Below are 25,601 nucleotides of genomic sequence, written 5' to 3'. Positions count from 1 at the left end.
TTTTTTTACTGACACTTTGTTCTTCATAATTCAAGCCTTTTAAGTCTGGTATAAAATGGAGCCTTGGATTTAGTATAAAATCCATGAAGTTGAATGAGAAGTGGGATGTTCCATAAATCCAGATATAAAATCCACTTTGTAAGTAACAATGTTTTGAGAAACAGATGGTTAAAAGACTTATCCCAGAAATACACAGAAACTCTTTAGCTCCCCTCTCCCATAAGAAAAACACCTTGGAAAATGGGTGAAGTTCGGTAAAGATCTGACATTTTCAGTAACCACAAGAGGGCAGAATCAGAATACATTTTTTAAAGTATAGCAGTAAGAAACTGACGCTTCCTTCAGAGGTGTTATAACCTGGTGTTACAATACAGTTGATGGAGGGAATGCTTGCCACCTTTTTGATATTTGGACCCTTGGTATGAAAAGTGCTAGGAGCTTTTTTCACAACCATTTGTGCGTTTTTAGTAGGCATGAATATGTTGACCGAGCATGCTAGTGCAGAGAATGTACCCAAACGTTTGTCCTTCCCTACTTTGTCATGTCAGGGTCTTGTTTTGCATCTGGCTTTGTTCCCGTTGGCAGTCTATCCTTGCATTCATAGATCAAGAAATCCCAGTTCCTTAGCATGAAAAAACACCGTCCAATTTGTTGAAACACCGCTCTGTCTTACGCGCTTTAATTTGCGCAGGCCTCCTGGGAAACCCCTTTCATGTGACTGGGAATCCTCGCCTGCCTGGACCTTCACAGGGCTCCTGTACCATGCACATACGCTGGCAATAGTCCCTGCCTTCAAACGCGTCTGCAGGTTTGCGGGAGCGAAAGCAGCCGCCTGACGCAACACCAGTGGAAGGGTGCTAACAGTGCTGTTCAGCTGAAGCACCTGACACATGCTATCTGACCATTTTTATCTCTAGGTCCTTTACAGCTCCAACGCATTTCGCCTTAGGAATCATCATTGGAGTCTAGGTTTTTGGTTTAAAACCCCCACTTCGTCCGTGGGCCGAGCTCGTCCGCGGAGGAGCGGCTACCCCAGCCGCCAGCAGGAAGCGGCCGCCCCGCCCCAAAGTGCCGCCAGCCCCGCCCGACCCGCTCTTCCGTTTCCGGTAGCGCGGCGCGGAGGTGGCGTCATCTGCGAGTGGCCGGCCGGCCGCCAGCGCGAAGACGCGCGATGTTGAGCCGGCTTCAGGAGCTGCGCAAGGAGGAGGAGACGCTGCTCCGGTTGAAAGCGGCCCTGCACGACCAGCTGAACCGGCTCAAGGTGACCCTGCGCCCCCCACTCCGCTCCTCCCTTCCGTCCCCTCGGCGCCCCGGGCCGCCCGGCTCTCCGCGGAGCCCAGGCGTCTGCGGCGCCCGCCTGCTGCCGCCGGTTAGCCCTTACCCGGTCTTCGCGGCTGGACCTGGTGGCTTACCGGCGCCTGGGGGGCTGGATTTGAGATTGTGGGTCCACCCCTCTAAGAATCTTGATCACGCAGGTCTGGGCTGAGACTCAGCCATCAGTTTGGCTAGTACACCCTCCCCCACACCGGACCCCTGCAGCCCCGGCAACGCGGACGGCCGCACCACGCGCTGAGGAAGGGAGACCTCCCGCAGGCTCGCCTAGGCTGCCCCTGCCCCCCATCGGCCTCCCCTCCCGAGCCCCTATTCTCTTTACTACCTAGTATGGTCGCTCGATACAGCTCTAGTCTCGCAAAGCCGACCGGCTGGCGGATGCGCCCACTCTGCGAAGGAAAACGGTGAGGCCCTGCGAGAAGAGACCAGCCACAAAGTAGTTCCCGGTAGCTCTTACCCCCGGAGCTGTTACCGACTCCACGGCCTTGACGAGGAGTTGAGATTGACACCCATCAGCGGCAGTTCCCAGGCCTCTGCGGAAGTCACTCCTTTCAGCCTCAGTGACACGCTCCTGCTAATTCCTGTTCGGCACTTCCAGGCTCTCTAAATCCAAGTGAGATGAGGGTTATGAAGGCTGTTTGTAAACTGAGTAGTATTGTCCACTTGCGACCTATGAAAACAGTACCCTTTCCCTTAGGGTACATGTAATGGCCTGCACTTCTTTATGTTCTCACATCGCCGCAGTGCCTGTACCAGTGCCTAACGTGAGCGTGCTGACGATGGCCGCGGCCAGAGCCTAGATTCCTTTGTGCTCCGGGGAACGCTCCCATTTTCCAGTCTTCCTGCCTTCGATTTCTCATTACGGGGTAGACAAGCTTCAGGTGTGTGGAATCAGACACCTGGCTTTATTTAGCGCATGCTTGTGTTTTCTCCCCTGGGCTGCTAGGTCTGGGGGAGTGGAAGCCTCGGCTCAGCTGGACCACCTGTTCACCCTAGGAGAAAGGGGCTGGAAGCTTTCTGTGCTGTTTCCTTAAGAGGTGGGGAAAGCTCGAGGAGCCCACCCTTCCCTCTGGAGCTTCACAGAGCTTACACTGTTTTCACTTCCTCTCATGATGCCCACAGCTTACAGCGTGCTCAGTACATCTCACCTACATCAGTAGCCCAATGACATAGTAAGGAAAGTGTCCTTGACTCTTCTTTTCCAGGTTGAAGAACTGGCTCTCCAGTCAATGATTAGTTCTGGGAGAGAAGATGAGATGCTGTCTTCTCAACCTGCGCCTGAACAGTCACATGATGTAAGCTTAATCAAGTGTGGGCCTGGGGAGTCCATTCTGCTCTTACACTGCTTAGCCATCAAAAATTGTAAATTACGTTATCAAGCCCAAAGGACTCTGGGAAGTGGTGTTAAGAACTTTCCAGTTTAATAAACTGGATTGTCTGTATTACTGTTTTAAACAGGGAACATCTACCAGCTAGCTACACTGTGGTTGACTGTACTTTTATATTGCCTCGACCTTCCTATTCATCCACTTTCTCTAGTCACTCCAGTGAACCGGGGAGAGTGTGAAGATCTTTGCAGGAAGATGTCAAAACTCTTGCTGTTCTGTGAATAAGCAAGCTTGGGATTTAAAAATAGAGTGTAGCTTCAGCTACAAAGCCTAGTGCTAAAAAATGAGTTCTTGCCCTCATCATATCCTCCTCTCACCAAATGCCCTCAGGAAAATCATCTTCTAAATATACCATATTTGAACAGTTCTCCCAGATGTGTGTTAAGCATGTAAAACTATTGGAAAGCAGCACATCTAAGCCAGCATAATTCTTATGTAAAAACCATGTTTGTATATCAGGTAATATTCTATCAAATCTAGGGCATTTACTCTGCTCCCATTTTGGCAATGGGGGTTGGGGGGTCAGGGTAGAATTTGGAGAAATAGGAAACTGGCTACAGTTCTTAGTGATAAATATTGCAGATGAATACGCAATTGAGATTTTATTTGAAAACACTAATTTGTTTTGAGGCCAGTGTTCTTACTAATCCATAATGTGTCCTTGACTAAAGCAGATGTTGGTGCATGTAGACAATGAAGCATCAATCAACCAGACCGCACTGGAGTTGAGCACAAGGAGCCATGTGCCAGAAGAGGAGGAGGAGGAGGAGGAGGAAGAATCAGATTCCTGAAGGGGAGAAGAGCCAGGGTTAGTCACAGGAGTTAAGTTCTAAGCCGCAGGAACTTTCTCTCTTCAAAGAATTCTTGCCATGGGCCCTGTAGCCTCCTTTAAAAGGAAGCAAGAACTTTAGAAGGATGTGTAGTTGTAGAAATGGTTCCATCAATAACTCAAGTTTCAGAGTGCTTTAACCAAAATTAGTGACATACAGAAAAGCTGAGATGCAGTGTTTCAATATTGAGCAGTATGGGTGGTGCTGTGTTTATATTCTGGTCAGATTCAGTAATTGTGTTCAAAACCAAAAACTTACTCTGAAATGCTACTGAGAAGGTCTGGCATTTGCAAAAAGGGCAGAGTTTAAATACAAGCCAGCCTTTACAATCAACAAGGCCTCTTTTAAGAAAACCAATTATAAACACTGTTTGCATGCCATTGAACCCTTGTGAGCAGAGCAAGGCCACAGTGTGGGAGAGAAAGATGACAAAGAGGAGGACAGAGGGCCACTTGAGAGCACAAGCTGTTGCCACCTCTCAGTGACATCGTAAAACGGCCTACTAACATGCTTTGTATGGCTGTTACCACATCTAGGTTGAGACATCACTATGGTAAAATGTGCTTAGAAATAAAGATAAATAGTCGTCATGCAGCTTGCTGCTTTCCAGACAGAAACAGAAAAGGGTCAGTTCCCCTGGGGCGAACAATATAGTAGGATGGTTGAAAACCCATTTCTGGACTTAGGAAATGTGCCATTGAAGGATCACTGGGCTTGGGAGGTTGGATTTTGTAATAAAGAGATGACAGTTACAGAGTAAGAGTTGTTAAACTTCGTATTTGAAGTTGAGACTCATTTCTGCATACTGTCCCTTTTCCATTGAATGTACAGACAAGTAGTTGCTTAATTTTATGAAAGTAATTGGCCCTGCCCAGAAAAGCCAAACAAAACACAAACAACCTCCTCAAGCACAGCTCCTTACAAAACTGTTCCAGAAGAGAGCACTGACATATTTGTTAATATTTCATTAAAGTTATTTTGAGCTACTCTTACAGGAAGTAGCCAGAAGTTTAAATGAGCATGTTTCTTGGAAAACACAGTGTGAAAATTATTTTGCAACAAAAAGCATCAAGGTACACATCTTGGGGACTAACTTAAAACATGAGCATGGGTTTTTAAGAGCTAGAAAAGTTGGGTATGAATTCTAGCTTGACCACCAACTGGTTGCTTGCTTTTCACCTTTGCAGCTCACTTTCCCATCTGTAAAATGAGAGTACTCGTATCTGCTCTAGCAGTTTTACAGGTCCTTGTGAGACACTCACAGGCATCCTTTAAAAATCCAACTATTGGCAATTTCCTGGTGGTCCAGTGGTTAGGACTCCGCGCTTTCACTGCCGAGGGCCCGGGTTCAATCCCTGGTGGGGGAACTAAGATCCTGCAAGCCTTGCGGCGGCTGGGGAAAAAAATCTGACTATTATTGGCATCTCAGTAAGGAAGTTTGAGTAAGGAATTTGGCCTGAGGAACTCAAAAAACACAGCAAGAGTGATGTAGGGAACATCATTCTTGAGAATTAGATCATTCTTGGTGAAAAGTACTAGGAAGAAATCTTTTTGACTCTCAAAATGAAATACCTTTGGATGTGAATAGAGGATTTAAAACACCCCTCAAAAGAAATTGACCTTGGAAGTGTTCAGATCCAGGTTTTAGACACCAGGTTGCCCCATTCATTAGTTGGCACACTTTGAGACATTCTCAGTGGTGGTGACATCCTCTCTGTTAGGAAAAGACCCTGGGTGTGAGTAGGGTGTGGGTCTTAAACCTCGTCTGAATGTTTGTGTATTGAAAACATGTAAGTTAGGCTGTTGACCTAGAACGGATGTTAGCCTCGCAGTGAGAAAAAATAAATGACTGGCTGAGGCAGCTGTGTATATATAGCACTGACCAGTTTTTAAAATCCTGGTTGTATCTCAGGCTCTGGTAGATCTAGAGTGGAACTACCTACTCAGGAGATTTACCTAAGTTCTGTTTTTTAATTTGAAAACAAAATAGGCCTTTTATTGTTAAATATATATTTATTTTGGTTTTCTGTCACCTGCTCTCGAAGAAAATGAGGGAAGGCAGCCTCACATATAACCTAAATCTCAGAAGTTACTGTTCAAAGAAAGAAAGGTAGCCAATTGAGACACAGCTTCATTTTCTGTGGCTTCACTGCCGCCCCCCAGTCAGGACAAACCCAGGGCCAGGCACTTGTTTCCTCTCCAGGAAAGTGTCTCAGGTGTAACTGGAGAGAGAAGGGAAGCCATTGCTCAGTGGAGCATAGCAGCACGGCACAGTCCCGGGTGGAGGCTCCAGTGCCAGTCAGGCACCGGCCGCCCCCCAATCCTACCCCCACCTACTGTTTTTCCCTTGTATAAAAAGACGGAAGGAATCAGTGGCATCTTTTCACAGGTCCACAGGAAAAGTGGTTGAAAGATAAGGGTGCTTGCTGAGAAGAACTGGACAAAGTCCAAAGATTAGAATTACAGGAAGCCGCATTAGTCCAAAGCACTGAACTTGTCCTCAGTGTGGTATTTCCGCCTTCCAGCCTCCTTCCTGTCTTTGCCTTTTCCCTCTGAGTAATGTGTGGCTGCTAAATGCCTTGATTTCTTCTGCACTACAGATACTGAAAATCCCTCCACAAAAGCAGAAATACCTTTCACCCTTTGAATTGATAGTATATTTATTAGAATAAGAGATTAGATTTGTTAAACGTCTGGATTAAAATGGTAAAAGGATTTCCATACAGTTTTTAGGCACTATACACACTGTTGTTTACAATAGCATCGGTACTTGGATTCGGGGAAAGAAATCTCATACATGTTAATGCCTTGATCCATTCGTAACATTCAGAGTAACTCCACCATTTTAGAAACACTAATCCAAACTTAAAGAGACATAGCACTAAATATCCCACAGGGTATATTTAAAAATAAATACAGAAATACAACCAGAAGTCTACAGATCATCACAGTAGACAGACTGGTGAAGCCCCAGCTATCATGGCAGTGAAGGGCTCTGGCTAGATTTTGATGGAAACTGCTGAATTCTACACCAAAAGCAAAAACATAATGAAATAACATGATATACTCTCTCTGATGCTCATTTTCATAGCAGCAAAGCATGCTTCACATGCACTGCCTGTGAAGGATCTTACAAGGCCCCTTCCTACTCAATTGGAAAGAAGGTAAGCCTGGCAAGAATGAAGTACCACCAAGTGTCAAAGAATCCCGAAAACACAGGCAGCCAGCCAGTCACGGTGTGGGACAGCAGTGCAGTTTTCAGTAAGAAGGACGACCCACAGTCACCAAAGTTTCACTGTAGTTCAACATTGCACGTTTTGATCATCAGCATACACAAAAATAGCCCCAAGCACAAAGCCAGTCCACTCGGGAATAACGATAGTAATAAGAATAAAGATGAAAATATTGAAAATGACACGAGTAGAATTTTGGCACATGCTGTGTTCTTCATCCTTTGTCATAGGTAAAATGCACATCTGAACAGAGACAGGCATGGGAAGGAGGCCCAGAAGCAACATGGCATGCTGCTGGGCAGGGGACTCGGCTCTTCCCCATTGCTTAGATGCCAGCCACGTGGGTGGGTGTGCTGGGCTGGTTAAGGCCGATGGTGGAGCAGAGCCAACCTGCAAAATCCACTTCTTCAGCATCAGATCTCTTGATAAAAGCATGAACCTGTGTGTGAGGAGATGGACAGAAAGTGTATTTAAAAACCAAGGAGGACAATTCAAGAATCCTGGGTCTGGAGGTTGTGCTACATTTGGAAGGTGCTCTGGGAGCCTGCCCTTGGCCAGTTGCAGGCCCAACCCCCTGGCTCTGCTGGTCTTACCCTTCCCCAAGCCCGCTCTCTCTCAAATGGAGACAGCAGCTCTGCCTGCAGTGCCTCGCAGCGTTGTTAAAGGAGCAAAGGAACTGATGAACTTGAAAGCGCATGTTACGCTGACCAGGCTCTACATGGCATGTGAGTTCAGACATTCAGTATCCCACTCCTCCTCCTACCACCACCACTACCATGTAGGAGACAAAGTTACTTGGTGAGGGGACTGAATCAAAGATAGTACTACAAAAAGGCCCTGTCCCCTTGCAGGGGTGGGCTGGCCCTTTTCCCTGGACTCCCGCTGGCTGCAGGGTCATCCCGGCTTTTCCATTAAACTGATAGGAGGACAGGGGAGATATGTTGGGTATCCTGCAGGCCCCTGATCAGCTGGACTACAGTGGTCAAGGCAGAGCAGGGTAAGGGCTCTGGAAGTACTAGATAGATGACTGACAGAGGAGAACAAATGAGTAAGCAGGTGGCAGTGTAAGAATCTGAAATAAATGACTTACCATGAGTTGCTTCAAATCTGCTCTCTCTGCAGGGTTTTTTATTAAGCTTAAAGGAAGAAAGAGTGTGAGAGCTCTTGCTTGGCACTGGTTCTAATTCAGATTACTTACATGTGCATGCATGCCCGTCCTCCCCACACCCCATAGGCTCTGAGGAAGAGTGCCTAAGCCTTACCCACCTTCCTGTTCTTAGCAGAGTGTCACACCCACAGCAGGTTAATAAACGCTTGTTGAATTAAACTAAGGCCAAAAGGCAATATGCCAGTCCCTTTACAGTAAGTGCTGAGCGCAGCAGCTGTTTTGCCCACTGCTAGAGTCAGATAGGTCACCAACGTCCTAGCACTCTGGATGAAGGGCAGCAGCTGAAGGGTAAAAGGCAAAGCTGTGCTCTCCAAGATGGATGCGGAGCCTGACAAAACCAAAGTACTTTCAGAGAACAGGAGGTGACTTACCATTTATTCACAAAATCTTGAAATTCCAGACTGAATACTCCACTGGGCAATTTTGGAGGAGGCTGCAGGTACATGTGAAGACATAAGAAATGCCCGGTGTCCTGCTCCACCCATCTCTCCCTTCCCCACTCCCACCTCTGGGCAGTGCTGCCCTTATCCAGTCAAGGAAAGGCACGGGTGAGAGGCCAATGGCTGCTACCGGGTTACCCTGTTGGAACTATCAATCTCAAACCAGTCAGAACTGGGGCCAGGTCAGTGTTCTGAGCACTCACTTGTCTAGTGACTGAATAAATCACTGTTCCTCTCTGAGCCTCAGACGACCCTTCTGTGAAACGAGGAGGTTGGGCTTAACAATCCCTGGGCCCTTTTTAGCTCGGAGGCTCTACCACTACATCTTGGAGTGTGGCAGGGAAACAGAACCATCAATTACCAGGAACAGCAGCTAGGGGGTGTGCAAACCACTAGGCATAGCCCAGCCCTGACAGCACCTGTAAGGCTGGCTAAATAATAAAATGTTTACCCCTCCTGAGCTCTGAAGGAGCACACAAAGGTTAAAAAAACATTAACTGGCAGAGAGCTGGGTCTGGAAGAATGTTACCTACACACTCACTGCAGGAATGAGGGTGTTTGCAGGTATCAGAGCAAGCACACTGGCAGTAGCCCTCGTCTTTCCAGGGTGTATGGTGGAGATCACACAGGGCAAGGCCCTGGGGCACCCTGCTCATGCACCACACAGCCCCCCACCCTTCTTGTGACCCGTACTGGAGTTCTGTGCAGCTTCCTTGTGAGCTGACTCCCAGACACTGCTCTGATGTGTAACCCAAGTCACCAGGTGATTGAAGACTAAAAATCAAACACTAACGTTACCAGAGGAGTCCAGCCTAGTCCTCTTCCCCTGAACGCCTTATCAGAACAGCAGGTGAATAAGCCTGATCCCAGGTCATGGCCTAAAGCCCAGCTTTTGGGGCCCACGGTGCTGAGGGGGGACGAAGGGACTATTCAAGGGAGAGGCCAGGCAAGGGAGGGGCTGTGTGCCAGCAGAGTGTGAGGTGCAGGCCACCTGTCACCACTGTGCAGCCCAGCCTCCTGGGAGGTAGGATGGGGGCTAAGAGGAGAAGGTGGGAAGGAAGGAAGAGCGCTAGGGGGGACGGGCCTGAGCTGCTTTTCATCTTGGAGCCTGTTTCCTTAGCTGTATGAAAAGGATAACAAAACCAACCTGGCCCACCTGAGCAGTGCTTGGAGCACTCAGTAGGAAAATGAATGTGAAAATATCTAAGAAATCGGTGCACACTAGGTGACTGGCAACGATTTGACCTCAGCCATCCCTTCCCTTAATGTGGCTCCCACCCAGCACGACCCAGTTTAGGTCCCAGCAGGAGAGGATGGCTTTCCTAACACAAATGCAACACATTCTGCCTTCCTTGAGTCCTTAAGCAGCCTGGATCAGATCCCGAACTTGCTGTGTCCCACAGTGCTTAGCATAAAGCTGTGCAGCCAGGCAGTAAAGAGGGCTGAACTAAGCTCTCCAGTAGACTGTGAACCAGTGACAGTGATTTTTTAACTGCCGGGGTGAGCCAGGATTTTCCCCGCTGAGTTTGTAATGAACAAGGGGACCTATCTGAGCCTTTGGGGGTCTGGTTTTAGACATACTGGTGTACATATTTCACAAATAATATATCTTCTTTGTATTAAAGTTAGCCAACAGCAATTGAATCACCTGTTATTCCATCACTTCAAGATAATCACTATATCATATTACTTTCCAGGCTTTATGTGCACATACATGCGTACATAGATTTCTTTAAAGAACCAATCATGGTATACATACTATTTTATAATCTGCTTTTTTCACACAACTAATAGTGGATATTTTCCATATCTCTTTCTGCACTGTCACTTTTTATGTTCATTGCTTTATATGGAGAAAACCATATATTGCAGTTACACATGCATTTACCTTGCCTCCCCTACACAATCTAACAGTCTTTAAGACCTGAGACTGTTTTTCCATTTGTGGATCCCCATGTCACTCCTACCGCCACCCCACAGTGCTTAGCACATAGCAAGTGCACAAGAAATGCCTGGTGAACAGAAGGAAATGCCTGGTGAACGAAGGATGAGAATGTAAATGGGCAGGGGGAGGCTCCTGAATCTGAGAGAGGAGGAGGGACTCAGAGCCGCATGAAGATGTTCCTGGGGAAGGGACTTCTGCAGCCTCTAAACCAGCCACTCAATTCCAGGATCATGATGCACAAACCAGGACACACAAATCTTGAAGCCCAGGCAGCCCACACTGTGGGAACAGTTCAGAGGTTTCCCAGACAAATCAACTGTGAGTTTTTTTCTTAGGAGAAGCAAATAAATTCCAAAAGCCATGCAGTACCTTACCTCATTGACTATGTAATCCAACAACTCAAAAATTGCCATGGGAGGTCGGCTGTCCATTCCATAAGCTACAGATTTTATAAAAAGAGAAAAGAAAACACTTCTCAGAAACAGAAGGTTATTTGCCAATATGAGGCTAGGGGTGGGCATGGACCCTAGTGACTAGAACAGAGTCGTGGACGATAGAGACAGAAGAGCCACAGATAAGGCCTGAACGCAGAGGGGACCAGCCAAAGCCACGGAGTCAGCTGACCAGGGTTGGAGTCTGGGCTCTGCCGCATCCAAGCTTTGTGACCTTAGGTAAATCAGCTGACCACTGAGCCTCGTTTTGAGTTTTGTAGAGATGGGTAAAAATTATGTCCGCCTTTCTCCCCTTCCCTACACTGAAAGAGGAGCAAATGAGATAATAACTAAATCCTTTAGAGTTATTTAGTTTTCATTTTCCCTGAACTTGGGTCTCTTCCTCTTGGCTCTCCGGGGCCACAGCCACCAGCCCCTGCAACAACCCGCCATCGGCTACCCCTGCCCCCTCCTGTTTTTCCTTTCATACATGCCCTCTCCCATGTGGGCCTCGTGGAGGTAAAGACCAGGTCTCCCTGGTCGGACAGGAATGTCCTAGCAGGAGCTACATCAGAAGATGATAGCTGGGCCAGGATCTTCCAATACCAGGTTTCCTTCACAGTTCAGAAAGGCAGGCAGTGCTACACAGTGCTTACCACCTCAGAGTCAGACTTGGCCACTTACAAATAAATGCATGTGGCGAGTCAAGCACTCTGTGCCTCAGTTTCCTCACATCTAAAATAGAAATTAGAGTAGTGCTCACACACGACTGCTATTAAAATTAGACAACGCCAGGCAAATCTATGGAGATAGAAAGTAGACTGGTGGTTGCCCGGGTGTCTGGGTGGGGCAGCTGGGAGTGATTGCTAATGGAGATGGTTTCTTTCTGGGATGATGGAAATGTTCTTGAATTACACAGTGGTGATGGTTGTACAACATGGAGGAATACACTAAAAACCACTCAACTGTACATTTTTAAATGTGCGTTTTATGTTATGTTAATTTTATCTCAATTTTTAAGAAAAATCTACCTAAAACAAAGTCATGATTTTTAAAATTAGACAATACATAAAAAATACTAGGCGCAGTACCAGGAACACAGTGGGCACTCAAAAAATGGTAGGAAGTTGTTGGTAATAATAATTTCCTACACCTGGAGACCCATGCCCCAGCCTGGCTCCAGAGACAGAGAATCAGCCCTCCAGAAACCCCTGACAGCAAAAGACCACCCACAGGCCAAGCTGGGGCCACACCAGGCCACTCACAGCTGAGGGGCCTTCCGGGAGTCCTTGGCCGGGGCGGTGTCTCAGCCGCATCTCCCTCCACCTGGCACCCAAACACCAGCTCCAGCTCCTTGGCATCTGGAGGAGGGATGGGATACCTCCCGACCGCCATCTCAACCAGAGAGAGCCCCATGCTCCAGATGTCCGACTGCACCGAGTAATGAGTCCCCTGGAGTCTTTCTGGCTGCAGGAGAGACAGACACATTTATCACCTGTGAGCTAGCTTGGCCCACGCAGAAGAGGGATGGGTGAGTCCTCATGAATACCTGGGGCTTCCTGCCCCTTTGAGGCTTGCTTGCACTGCAAGAGAGTGCAGGGCTGCCCTGCTTGGTCCCAGCCCTGGGTCCACTGATGCATTTTATCTTCTTCTGCCCCTTCCTCTCCAGAGCTCACATCCTGTTTCAGGACCTCCACTAACCTCTTTAATTTGGCTTCCCACCTGCCCCCAAATACTGTATCTACCAAATCCTACCTGGCTCCCGTGGGTCTGACCCCTAACTCCTGTCTCCCCTATAACCTGCCCTGAACTAACAGCATCCTACCCAGCTGGGCCCTGGCTAAGCTTCAGCTGTGGCTCCAGCTTTGCTCATCCTCGTCACTGTCTTGCATGTGCAGGACAGCTTATCCAAAGCCCAGCATGAGAGGCTCATCTTGAGTCCTGAGTCCAAAAACATGAAGCTTCTGGAACATGGGTCATGAATGAGGTATCAGTGGGTAGAAAGAACACTGGCCTTGAGAGTAAGGAAAGCTGAGTTCTAAGACCAGCTTTGCCACTAACTCACTGTTCTTGGGCAACATCGAAGAGTAGAAAAGGCAAAGGATCTGGGTTCAAGTCTGGGACTTACAAGCTAGGTGATCCTGAGCCTCAGTTTCCTGGGGCTAATGAAATGGGACTAACAACATAACAAAATGGGGCTAATGATGATAGTAACAACATAACAAAATACCTGCTCTACTAACTAGGGCACTGGAAAGGTCAAATCAAATGAAAATGTATGTTAGATGTTGCAAAATGTTATGCAAATATGAGTTGTTATTGGTGAGAATAGTCAAAGAGAAAGAAATATTATATATAGTGCTATTCAAAGCATTATTTTTACTGAGCATTAATTGAAATAGTACATGTATTTCAAGAACCCTACCAAAAAAAAAAAATCTTTATTCTGACCGTCGTGCACTTATTTAGACATCAAATTCATTTCACCCATAGGATTTTTCACTAACCCCAACACTGAACTATTTTGGAACTGACCATGTAACCACAAAAACCCAAACCACTAAACCCTGGATCAATATAAGTTCCAGGGCCTGTTCATCGATTTTGAACTTGATAGTTGCAGCTGAGTAGCCCAGCGTGCTAGCTGCTCAGTTTTTAGACATTTATGGAAGAAGTTGAAGAGCTGATGGGCTTCATGCCTTTAGCCACTGGAATGGAGGGGGTGGCGATGTGGGTCAGCGCCAGGTAAGTCATATTACCAGTGGCTAGAGCCAGTGTGGGCGGGGGACAGACAAGAAGGAATGAGGGTGTGAGCAGGACCTTCCACACAGGGTGGCCAGGAGCAGCTGCCGAATCTTACCTAAGAGGCAAGTGAGAGCCTGCAGTGCAAAGGGGGACTGACTGGCAAGGAAACGGCTTTCAACGCCGGCTCTGCAAGGTGAAGTGGGCAGGTCACTTCACCTCCCTGAGTCTACATTTCCTCGTCTCTAAAATGGGTACACTAATCTTTACTTCATGGGACAACCATATAGATCAAAGAGGATCACCACTCCAGGATATGAAAGTCCTTGAAGAGTGTACAGAAAACACAACGCGCTAAGATGCCCTGAGCCCCCGTGTCGGCCCCTCCTTCCACCTCCGCGAAGGCCTCCCACTCACTCCAACTAATGCTCCTCTACTCTGCCCTGGCCAGCACTCACCCAGAGCCACATTTCCCCTTTCTGAATCGTACTCACGAGCGTGTTAGCCATTTACTCACCCATTCAGTCAACCAAACATTCACTCACTTGCCAAGAATTCCCTGAACATCTACAGCGTGCCAGGAGCCAAACCAGACCCTTGGGACAACAGAGACACCTCCAGCCCTATCCCTGCCCCCCAGGGAGCTGGTTGTATGGGGGAAGCAAAAGAACATGCCAATGTCACTCCTGGGCTCGGTGGAAGCCAGCAGGGCTAGAAGCAGGAAACGCCAGGTAGGTGTGCTGTGGTGAGAGATGGGCAGGTAACTGGGAGACATGCAGTGAGGAGGGAGAGAAGAGGCTGGACTGGGGAGACAATTCTGAATAGACTCACAGGAGTTGGGGGTTGCTAGATGCTAAAAGGATGGGGAGCTGGGAAGAGGGGTTAAAGGCTGATGCTCAGGTTTCTACCTTGAAAAACTAAGGAAACAGTGATGCCATTTACTGCTAATGGAAATGGTGGGGCAATGTGGGGTGGGGGCATGTCTGGGCATGTCAGTCTGAGCGTCTGAAGACGATCAGGCAGAGGTCCTGAGGGTAGCTGGAGCTCAATGTCTTCAGAATGGAAGCCAAGCTCTGGGAAACATCCAAGTGCCAGTGAGAGCTGAAGCTGTGATCCTACTATCTCTTCCACTGAGTCAGGGCCCCAGGGCCCCAACCATGCTCCAAGGCCTGTGAAAGGCCAAGACCATCTCCCCATCAGACTTTGATCTCCTCTGGGAGGGGACCACAATGCCTCATCCCTCGTTCTTTCTCACCCACCCCCATCACCCAAGCACAAGGGTCTGGCTCCGTAAGGGAAGGCACCCACTTGGCTTCTATTCCTGATCAGATAAGAAGCTGGAAAAATGGAACGAGGTGCTCATACCGACATGTAGGACCTTGTGCCCACGAAGGAGTTGGCCATGGAGTCGATGAGCTGCCCGCTGACCCCAAAGTCACAGAGCTTGATCTCCCCACGGGAGTTCACTAGGATGTTGGAAGGCTTGACATCTGTAGGGAAAAGAAAACAGACAAGTAGAGAATTGACACAGGTAGGTTGGGAAGGGGAAGGTCAGCGCTCCCCAGACAGACCAGCCCTGACCACGAACACCACGACACACCCCAGCCCCCATCACAGAGCCAGCCCCTGGCTTAGGAGCACTGGACACCAAGGCCCCTTACTGCCCTTCGTTCAGGGTTCGAGGAAGGGCTGTCAGCAGAGGAATGACAAGCTGCTGTAGAAGCGGGACAAAAAGCCAGTGTTTTCCACTCTTTGAGAATCCAGACCGGGGCAGATGACCCACAGGAAGGAGTCAGTTACCATGAATAATCAAGATTTCAAGCTCTGTTGTTTCAACTGCCCCTGTTGGCAAGACACAATATCTGCTGCCGGATCATAAGGTAGGAAGACATAATAAGACCTGGATGCTTGCTGAGGCTAAAGGAGGATGGGATGGAGGCAGGAACTCCTATTATTTATTTTTTTGCAGAATGTCCTATAAATATCACTTAAATCTATCTGGTCGATTGTGTCATTTAAAGCTTGTGTTTCCTTATTAATTTTCTGTCTGGATGACCTGTCCATTTGTGTAAGTGAGGTGCTAAAGTCCCCCACTATTATTGTGTTATTGTCGATTTCCTCTTTTATAGCTGTTAGCAGTTGCCTTATGTATTGAGGGGCTCCTATCTTGGGTGCATATATATTTATAATTGTTATATCTTCTTCTTGGATTGATCCCTTGATCATTATGTAGTGTTCTTCCCTGTCTCTTGTAACATTCTTTATTTTAGATTCTATTTTATCTGATATGAGTATTGCTACTCTAGCTTTCTTTTGATTTCCATTTGCATGGAATATCTTCTTCCATCCCCTCACTTTCAGTCTGTATGTGTCCCTAGGTCTGAAGTGGGTCTCTTGTAGACAGCATATATATGGGTCTTTTTTTTTTGTTTCCATTCAGCGAGCCTGTGTCTCTGCGTTGGAGCATTTAATCCATTCACATTTAAGGTAATTATCATTGTGTTTGTTCATGTTACCACTTTCTTAATTGTTTTGAGTTTGTTTTTGCAGGTCCTTTTATTCTCTTGTGTTTCCCACGTAGAGAAGTTCCTTTAGCATTTGCTGTAGAGATGATTTGCTGGTGCTGAATTCTCTTAGCTTTTGCTTGTCTGTAAAGCTTTTGATTTTTCTGTTGAACCTGAATGAGATCCTTGCTGGGTAGAGTAACCTTGGCTGTAGGTTTTTCCCTTTCTTCAATTTAAATATATTGTGCCACTCCCTTCTGGCTTGTAGAGTTTCTGCTGAGAAATCAGCTGTTAACCTTACGTGAGTTCCCTTGTATGCCATTTGTCGCTTTTCCCTCGCTGCTTTCAATAATCTCTTTGTCTTAAATTTTTGTCCGTTTGATTACTATGTGTCTCTGTGTGTTTCTCCTTGGGATTATCCTGCCTGGGACTCTCTGCACTTCCTGGACTTGGGTGGCTATTTCCTTTCCCATGTGAGGGAAATTTTCAACTATAATCTCTTCAAATATTTTCTCGGGTCCCCTCTCTCTCTCTCTTCTCCTTCTGGGACCCCTATAATGCAAAGGTTGGTGCGCTTAATGTTGTCCCAGATGTCTCTTAGGCTGTCTTCACTTCTCTCCTTTCCTTTTTCTTTATTCTGTTCCATGGCAGTGAATTCCACCATTCTGTCTTCCAGGTCACCCATCCATTTTTCTGACTCAGTTATTCTGCTATTGATTCCCTCCAGTGTATTTTTCATTCCAGTCACTGCATTGTTCATCTCTGTCTGTTTGTTCTTTAATTCCCCCAGGTCCTCGCCAATCATTTCTTGCATCTTCTGGATCCCCGCCTCCATTTCTTTCCGAGGTCCCGGATCATCTTCACCATCATTATTCTGAATTCTTTCTTGGAAGGTTGCCTATCTCCACTTCATTCAGTTGTCCCTCTGGGGTTCCATCTTGTGACTTCATCCGGTACATACTCCTCCGCATTTTCTTTTTATCTTTCTGTGAATGTGGTTTTCATTCCACAGGCTGCAGGACTGTAGACCTTCTTGCCTCTTCTGTATGCCCTTTGGTGGATGAGGCTATCCAAGAGGCCTGTGCAAGCTTCCTGATGGGAGGGGCTGGTGGTGGTTAGAGCTGTGTGTTGCTGTGGTGGCGGAACTCCTATTATCGACCTCATGCACAGAGCATGTGGGTTTTATAAATGTGTGTGCCAGGGGCTGGGAGCCAGCTTTTGATTCTCTTTCACTGAAGTCACATCCCTAACAGCCTGCTCAACTGCATCTACCTGTTAGTCAGGGAGAGTCTCTTGCTACCAAGGCCAGAGAACTAGGGAGGCCTGAAAGCCGCTCCTCAGGGTGAAGGCAGTGCCCCCAGCACCAGCCCCATTCCCCTTCCCTGCACTCGGACCATCCCCGCGGCCCGCCCTGGCTCCCATCACCAATATTAGTCCACTGGCTCTTCCCTTTGCCAAGAGGTGAATTTCCAAATGTTTTTCTTCTACCATCTCCTCTGATTCAAACAACTGCCCCGTGAAGCAGGCAGAGCAGAGCCAAGAATTCTCACTTACTGAGACTTGGTAAAGGTCCCCAGGGCTTTGTGGACAGACATCAGCAAAGCAAACAATGAGGCCGGCTCAAGAGCAGGCCAAACCCAGGAGCAAAATCGTAAATCCTGCCAGGGAATCTTTGACGGAAGTAATACAGACACTACATAGGACATCTGGAGAACCAGAGGAAAAAAATGAAACCCCCATAATTCCAACCTACCAGAGCCACTATTAACATTTTATTATTTTCCCCTTCAATACGCATATGAATGTGTTTATTTATCCTTAAACAGATTCTAACAGATCCATTTAAGTATCTTTCCAAGCGTAAACTAAAAAAAAAAAAAAATCACCCTCTCATATCCCAGTAAGTCCTTCACCTGCCTACCTCCACCCAGCCCCTCATCATCCCCAGCCTGGGTCAGGTCCTAACCACAGGCCCCAGCCAGCTCTAGCCTCTCTCCACCCACCACAGGCTCCACCAGGGCAGGGATGTTGGCTATCTGCCTCGCCCCTGTAACTGCAGAGCTAGGACGATACCTGGTACACAGGAGGTGCTCCAAAATGCCTGTGAATGAATGGAGATAAACTCACCATGTACACATGTACACACTCAGCACCATGGGTACTGTCTTTCTAAGACCCAGCCCTCAACGTGTCACAAGACACGACAGCACAGGATGCGAGATCTTTCCAAAGCCCTTGGCAACCTCCCGTGTCTCTCATATAGAGACTCTCAGAACACAGGCGTCAGAAAGAGCCTTACAGGGCATCTGGTTCCTCCCCTTCATGGTGGAGACGAAAAGCCTACAGCCCAAAGGGATCCAGGAACTCGTCTGAGGTCACACAGCAAAAACTGGATAGAACAGGAACCAGAACTCAGACCTTGTGATGCCTGGACCTGTCCACTCCCCACCCTCCCTGCTGCCACATCACTCATTCCCGTGTCCACTGAGCTCCTGCCACATGCCGGCACCACGCACGTACCTGGGACACAACAGCCAGCAAACTAACCCAGTTCCCACTGTCACAAAGCTTACACTTTAGTGTGAGGAGACAGACTAAGCAAACCAACAAACCAATGTGCAGCGTCAGGTGGTCTCAAGCCCATGAAGAAAATAGTAACAAAACCTGGTAAGAGCCCAGACAGTGAGGGAGCTGTGGCTGCGACAGGGAGATGAGGTAAGGCCTGTGTGCAGGGACGGCCCTGGAGCACTGACCTGGGGGAAGTCACGCGGTGAACCGTTCGGCCTCCTGGAGAATTATTTCAAACACACAGGGAGGTTATAAACTTCAGGGGCTCAGGAACGAACTTTTCCTTTGTTTCTTCCCAAGCCTGGGATTAGGACCGGCCCCGACAAACACTTCCCGCCGAGGAGCCCCTGGTCCTCGTCTCCACAGCACCGAGACCCTTCTCCAACAGAGGACAGATGCCTGACCCTGGGGGCCGGTGTTCAGTGTGTGCGAAGTGAGCCTGAGTAACAGGCCGGAGCCGAGAGAGCTGGGCACAGGGAGGCGCCCCAACATGAGTCCCTCCCTCCACCGAAGAACGTCCCAGCCTTTCCTTCCTGCAACTGGACCACGAAGCCCTGAGCTCCCTCACCTTCCAATGTTCCCATGGCCGGTTTAGAATTGACCTGCTAGGCCTTGTTATAAAGCAAAAGAGTGGCACTGGCTACAGAGACAGGGGACCTGTATTCAAATCCTGGCCCTGCCGCCTGCTCTACGTGCAGCCTTCAGCAAGTCCCTTCACTTCTGTAGTCTGTGGTCTGCCTATCAGTAAAGCAGTGATAACAATCCCAGCTCTCGCAACCTCACGAGATGGAGACCAGGATCAATCGAATGAACTGTGGGCATTTAAATAGCACACACGTTACAGGATCACAAAAAATGATTCTTTCACGGGTTGCCCTCTAAGACAGGCAGTTCACAGCACCAGACACCCACTCCCTCACTCCCCACTGCTGCTCAGACACCACTCTCCAGGCCACAACTGCTGCTCCGGAGCGGCTGCACTGCCTCTGTGACTGTCCTTGTATCTGATTTCTAGTCACATGGCAAGCCAGCCTCCTTTTTTGCAGACTTATATAACGCCACTTTCCTCCCTCCCTGGCTGTGGCTCCTGCTTCCGCCACCTGCCCCAGGGAACTTCGCTGCCTGGGAGGCTGCAGAGATCCATGCGGGTGGGGGCCAGAGTGGAGCAGAGGGAAACCCTCGCGGGGTGGGGGGGTCTCCCTGCTTGGACCACATCCATCCTGGAAGGCAGATGCACACACAGGGCCCCTCCTGGTGACCCTGAAGGCCTGACAAGAAGTTGCTTGGAGACCTGGGCACTCCACTCCACTCCAGAGCGTGTGGCCAGAGCAGCCAGGCCAGGACATGCTCCTTCCCGGCAGCCCCGGCCAAGTCGGGTTCTTCTCTACGGGCAGAAAAGAGGTCAGATAAGGCCAGAGAGATTGTTTCCTCCAACTGTCAGCCTCCTGCATTTGCTTCCCACAGTCACCGCCTCTCCTTCCTCTGCTCCCATGCCCAGCAACTCCTCCCTCAGCCTGTCTTGCACAGTGACCGGCACTCCTCCCGTGGGACAGCCCCCCGCACAGAGCCTGCCTCGCAGTACAGTCCAGGCCCCTCGGCCTGCCCTTCCAAGCCCGCTGTCCTGCTCACTTCTGCAACTTCTTGCTGCAGCACGTCTCCACCTTCCCCAGGCTGGGGCTCGCCTGCCTCTCTGTGCTGGTCCCCACCCCTAAAACCTCCTCCTTTCCCACCCACCCGTTCACCTCTACATCCAGGCGCCTGGTTCTTTTGAGTGCCCTTCCCAGCATGGAATACTGCCCTGCTTTGGAGCCCTGGGAGGTTTAATCGGGCTTTTCCTGCCACATCTTCCCTAGCAGCAACCTCAAACATTGTTCACATCACAGGCGCAAGCCCTCTCTACTCCCCGAGGCCTCTTCAGGCCTTGGGTCCTCTTTCTGACCCTCCAATACTAGGAGAGTGAGGCTGGGAGGAGCCCCAGCGTGTGGTGGGACACTCTGTATTCCGCAGCAAGCACCCACCGCTCTCTGAGCTCCCAGGCTGACAAGCTTCCCTAGGAAACCTACAAGATGCTAAGGTCTGAGACCCAGATCCTGCCCCGGCTCTGCAGCAATGAAGACGGATAAACCCTCCTTCTTCAAAAATGATTAAGGAGGTGTTATGAAAAAACTAAGTGGAAGAAAGTATTTTCTTCTATTTTCTACACCAGAAATAACCACTATTCAAAGCCTCCTGATATTTCCCCCATGAGCACATGATATTAACTTGACGTCTGAGCATTTTCTTTCTTTTTTAAATTTATTTATTTATTTATTTTTGGCTGCGTTGGGTCTTTGTTGCTGTGCATGGGCTTTCTCTAGTTGGGGCGAGTGGGGACTGCTCTTTGTCGCAGTGCATGGGCTTCTCATTGCAGTGGCTTCTCTTGTTGCGGAGCACGGGCTCCAGGCGCGTGGGCTTCAGTAGTTGTGGCTCACGGGCTCTAGAGCGCAGGCTCAGTAGTGGCACACGGGCTTAGTTGCTCTGCAGCATGTGGGATCTTCCCGGACCAGGGCTCGAACCCGTGTCCTCTGCACTGGCAGGCGGATTCTTAACCACTGAGCCACCAGGGAAGCCCCGACTTCTAAGCATTTTCTACTCCTCTTTGGATTAAAGAACTCAGCGGGGTCACCTGTTTATTCTATAAACACTAGTAAAGTGCCTGCACTGAGCTATGAGTAAAAAGGACAGGTCCCTGCCCCTGTCCAGGCTGCCACCACCAGGGGAGACAGAACTCAACAAATTAGAAGCCAGCCAACCTCGGAACATACCACAACAGCTCTGGTTCATTGAGCACCTACTATGCCAGGCCTTTTAAATATACTGTCTTCTTTAATCCTCACAACAATGGTGTGAAGTAAGCATTATTAACCCCTGTGCACAGACGAGAAACACTGAGGCCCAGAGTCTGGGAGTTATCTGTCAAAGTTACAAAGTAAGGTAATGGCAGAGGCCAGAGTAGAAGCCATAGATTGTTTATCCAGAGGCTAGCTAATCTGGGTCTAAACAACAGAGCAAATGGCAAACCACAGTGGGTTGTACTCCGAAGTTTCAGAAAAGCCATTACTAAATTGTGGGTGAAGGTGGTCAGAAGGCACAAACCTCCAGTTATAAGATGAATAAGCCCTAGAGACGCAATGCACAGCATGGTGACTACAGTTAACAATCTGTATTGTATATTTGAAAGTTGCTAAGAGAGTAGATCTTAAAGGTTCTCATCACAAGAAAAAAATTGTAACTATGTAAGGTGATGGATGTTAACTAGACTTCTTGTGGCCAATCACTTCACAATATACACGTATATCAAACCATTATGTTCTATATCTGAAACTACGACAACGTTATATGTCAACTGTATCTCAATTTTTTAAAAAGTTGTGGCTGGGAAGCAGGCGGGGGGGTCACTCACATTACCAATGAAACAAGCTTTATCTGGGAATAGGAGCTGACTTGGGGTAGGCTGAAATCCTTAAAATCTGGTTGTGAGAGAAAATAATTCTGAGCTCCAGTTTAGTGAGCAAAGCGCTTCCTTCTCAGCTCCAGCTCATTATCCTCCTCCTTGACAAGTTTAACTGCAAGAGACGTGCTGACAGCAGGAACTAGAGGCTGTTTCCCACCTCCTGATTAACAAGTGAGTTCAAACAGTGAGCCTTCGGAGCACGTGTGCCAGGTCCTAACAAGCAGCTATTTTTATCTCTCCACTTTCAAGAGTTTTGCAACCACGTCCAGCAACTGCATTTCAATTTCTGCTTCCCTCCCAAGATTCAGTAGGTTTTTTTTGTTCTTTCTTTTTAACTTTTTATTTTTGGCTGCGTTGGGTCTTTGTTGCTGCGTGTGGGCTTTCTCTAGTTGTGGCGAGTGGGGGCTGGTCTGTGTTGCGGTGCGTGGGCTTCTCATTGCGGTGGCTTCTCTTGTTGCGGTGCGTGGGCTCTAGGGTGCACAGGCTTCAGTAGTTGTGGCATGTGGGCTCAGTAGTTGTGACTCACGGGCTCTAGAGCACAGGCTCAGTAGTTGTGGTGCACAGGCTTAGCTGCTCCGAGACATGTGGGATCTTCCCGGACCAGGGATCGAACCCGTGTCCCCTGCATTGGCAGGCGGATTCTTAACCACTGTGCCACCAGGGAAGTCCCTGATTCATTAGTTTTGAAATGCTTTCATTTTCTACCTTTGTGCACCCCTGTCTGCAAATGCAGTGCTCATCCCTGACCCAAAAGGCACACAAATGCTGACCATTAAACAAGAGATGATGTTGCAAGAGTTCAGGATTTGGTTTTCATCAGCACAAATTTGAAATCAGGTAGTAACAACAGCTACAGCAAAAGGTATAGGGGTTACAATAAAGGGAGAGGGAGAGAAGGGAGAGAGAAAAAGAAAAGGGGGGCTTCCCTGGTGGCACAGTGGTTGGGAGTCTGCCTGCCGATGCAGGGGACACAGGTTCGTGCCCCGGTCCGGGAGGATCCCACGTGCCGCGGAGCGGCTGGACCCGTGGGCCGTGGCCCCTGGGCCTGCGCTCTGCAACGGGAGGGGCTGCAGCGGTGAGAGGCCCGCTTACCGCAAAAAAAAAAAAAGAAAAAGAAAAAGAAAAGGGAAAAGGGGGCAGTAAAGGCAAGAGTTTATGGATCCTGGATTCCCTGATCTCTCATTTCTAATGAACCCATACTAATGCATGGCAGAGCAGCCCTATATTATAGATATGGAAATTAAGGCTCAAGTAGAAGCCACTTGCCAAAGACCACAGAGTAACCTTCCCATTAAAAGAACATGCCTTAGAGCAGTACACTTCCCCTTCTAGACTATGTGGGCGACTTCAGGAGACAAGCAGATATTCAGTCTATCACAAAGCCAATCAACCACCTGTGGGCAGAAAAACAACACTGGCTAACTTGGATGCTTGTCATCTGTACTTCAAGAAAGAGAAATTAGCTAAAAACCTGCTTTGACCTGCTGAAAGCTAATTTTGCTCAGCAGGAGGAGAGGAAATTTTAAAAAAAGATGGAAAAAGGAACGGTAGAGGTAGGTCGGAGATCTGTTCATTTTTAAATGGAAAAGTGGGAGAGAATTTCTAATAATATCACCATAGTTATGGTGACCCAAGCTGCACCAAAGTAAGGCATTGCCATTTGTGCCTGGGTCAGGGTCAGCATGATTCACCCGTGAAGTCAAGGTCACTCACCAGTCGTTCCTAGCTTAGCTTGAGACAGGCCCTAAAGGAAATGCCTAGGAAGTCATTCGCTCTTGCCAGGTAAGGACAAATGTAAGCTAAGTGGAGCGGGAACATCCTGTGTAACCTACTGAGAAGGACCCTCCCCACCACATACACTAACTGGGAGAAGTGCTCCTCCCTGACTCCAACCAGCTGCTCCAGGTGGAGCGTGACAATCGGAACCCTGTCCCCTGACGCAGGCTGGGCCACTCCCAATTCCCCCATCCCCTGGCATGGTGATCTGGCGGGTCTGGGTATGTGACCAGTATTAGTCCAATTAGAGCCCTTCCTTAGGATTTTCTAACAGAAGCTGGGAAAAGATCTTGCCTCCCTGATAATGAGACTAAAGCCAGAGGCAGTGGTTCCCATGTGGTAGAGACGGCTGGCCTGAGAGAATAAAGCCAACATCAGAGAGAAACAAATGAGAGAGAATTAGCAGGTTTCAGGACATTCCCCCCCACCCCCGACCCCTGCCCACCCCCGGGGATGCCGAAATCTGCAGATGCTCAAATTCCTTATATAAAATGATGCAGTATTTGCACATAACCTATGCACGTCCTCTTGAATGCTTTAAATCATCTCTAGATTACTTACAATACCCAATACAATGTAAATAGTTATAAATACAAAGTAAATGCTATGTAAATGAAGTTTTGCCTTTTGGAACTTTCTGGAATTATTTTTTCCCAAATATTTTCGATCTGCAGGTTGGTTGAATCCAAGGATGCAGGTATAGAGAACTGACTGCACACCATAATTGAAGTATAGCAGCTAATGGCATTTGAGTGCTTGGACCCAGTTTTCCCTAAGGCCAGGCTGCATTCTTATTCTTCCTGAGGTTTGGTGAGCTAAGCCAAAAAACAAAAACAAAAAACCCCTTTTATTGTTTGAGCTAATTCGTGTTCACCAACAACCAAGAACCCTAACACCCACTGATTCTTACCATCAACTGGCATCAAAAATTACATTAAGTACGTACACAGTGTGGTGTGGAAATGGTAGCACCAACTCTGCGGTTAGGCAGATCTGGATTTGAAACCTAGCTCTACCAGCACGAGCTGTGTGACCCTGCAGGAGGCCAAATTACAGAGCCTCCTGAAGCCTGTTTCCTTGGCTGTCAGGTGGGAACAGTAATTCCTACTTGATGGTAGGTACTAAGGGCTCAGTAAATAAGAGGAACTACATATGAGATACACAGCATGTAGAGTTCAATGTCTCTGAAGCTTGGGGGAAAAATAAGAGCTAACATTTGTTTGAGAAAAAACACAAGCAACAGAGAGAATCAGGTCCTGCTGGGTGGGGTTCCTACCTATGTGGGCCCTCCCCAAGCCCCCACCCCACCCCGTCAGTGCCAAGAGGATCCATGCTGTTCCCCAATAGTCTCTGAATCATTCCCTCTTGCTAGTCTCTAATCCAGATGCCTTCTGTATTCATATTTATTCTACCATCCTTCTAGTCTTTTTTGTTTGTTGGAGGGGAGGGGGGAGAAAGGGTTACCTCAAAAGTAGCCCCTTAATTACCTCCCTTCACCTACAGGAGGGAGCTCCACCAACTATTTGCTCCAGGTACGTTTTGCTAGAATACTCAGGGACTTGGGCCTGGGCTGTGTCTGGGATGGACGTGATGCTTGCTGGGAGCTGCGGTGGGGGTGGGAGCCCTTCCTCCTGCCCCTGGACAAAGCAGAGAAAGCCAAGCTTCAGAGCATGGAAGACAAGGAGGCCCAACACAGAGACAGGTGGCCTGGGATCCCAGTGGTCTTCCATCCCTGCCCCGTCCCCTCCTGA

The 25,601-nt window shown here is 48.3% G+C and overlaps 2 protein-coding genes across 6 annotated transcripts in view; one reads left to right on the top strand and one right to left on the bottom strand.

Annotated features, from left to right (window-relative positions):
- The first annotated feature begins 91 nt into the window (after positions 1 to 91).
- Positions 92 to 5,365, top strand: SNAPC5 (small nuclear RNA activating complex polypeptide 5). 5 transcript variants are annotated; one of them, XM_027123398.1, is made up of 3 exons: positions 92 to 1,261; positions 2,538 to 2,627; positions 3,392 to 4,565. In XM_027123398.1, the coding sequence occupies exons 1-3, from the start codon at positions 1,172 to 1,174 to the stop codon at positions 3,509 to 3,511; spliced, it is 300 nt and encodes a 99-aa protein (XP_026979199.1). In that variant the 5' UTR covers positions 92 to 1,171; the 3' UTR covers positions 3,512 to 4,565. The 5 variants fall into 5 exon arrangements, with proteins under 5 accessions (XP_026979199.1, XP_026979200.1, XP_026979203.1 ...); XM_027123399.1 differs by having other exon boundaries at positions 1,122 to 1,261; positions 3,395 to 5,365; XM_027123402.1 differs by lacking the exon at positions 92 to 1,261 and adding an exon at positions 1,271 to 1,736 and having other exon boundaries at positions 3,395 to 5,365.
- Positions 5,366 to 6,184: 819 nt separating this feature from the next.
- The window catches only part of MAP2K1 (mitogen-activated protein kinase kinase 1), a 79,433-nt gene continuing 60,016 nt past the window's right edge, over positions 6,185 to 25,601 (bottom strand). The window contains exons 6-11 of the mRNA XM_027123397.1: positions 14,875 to 14,999; positions 12,033 to 12,234; positions 10,711 to 10,775; positions 8,323 to 8,384; positions 7,874 to 7,919; positions 6,185 to 7,222 (exon numbers count right to left, since the gene is read on the bottom strand). Coding sequence (XP_026979198.1) covers positions 7,109 to 7,222; positions 7,874 to 7,919; positions 8,323 to 8,384; positions 10,711 to 10,775; positions 12,033 to 12,234; positions 14,875 to 14,999 — 614 coding nt within the window. The 3' untranslated portion in view covers positions 6,185 to 7,108. The remainder of the gene's footprint in view (positions 7,223 to 7,873; positions 7,920 to 8,322; positions 8,385 to 10,710; positions 10,776 to 12,032; positions 12,235 to 14,874; positions 15,000 to 25,601) is intronic.

This window comes from Aethalodelphis obliquidens, unplaced genomic scaffold (genome assembly GCF_003676395.1).
Source record: "Aethalodelphis obliquidens isolate GAN/ISIS:26980383/991018 unplaced genomic scaffold, ASM367639v1 scaffold26, whole genome shotgun sequence".
Classification (NCBI taxonomy): Eukaryota; Metazoa; Chordata; class Mammalia; order Artiodactyla; family Delphinidae; genus Aethalodelphis; species Aethalodelphis obliquidens.
This window is presented reverse-complemented; position numbering and strand designations above follow the sequence as displayed.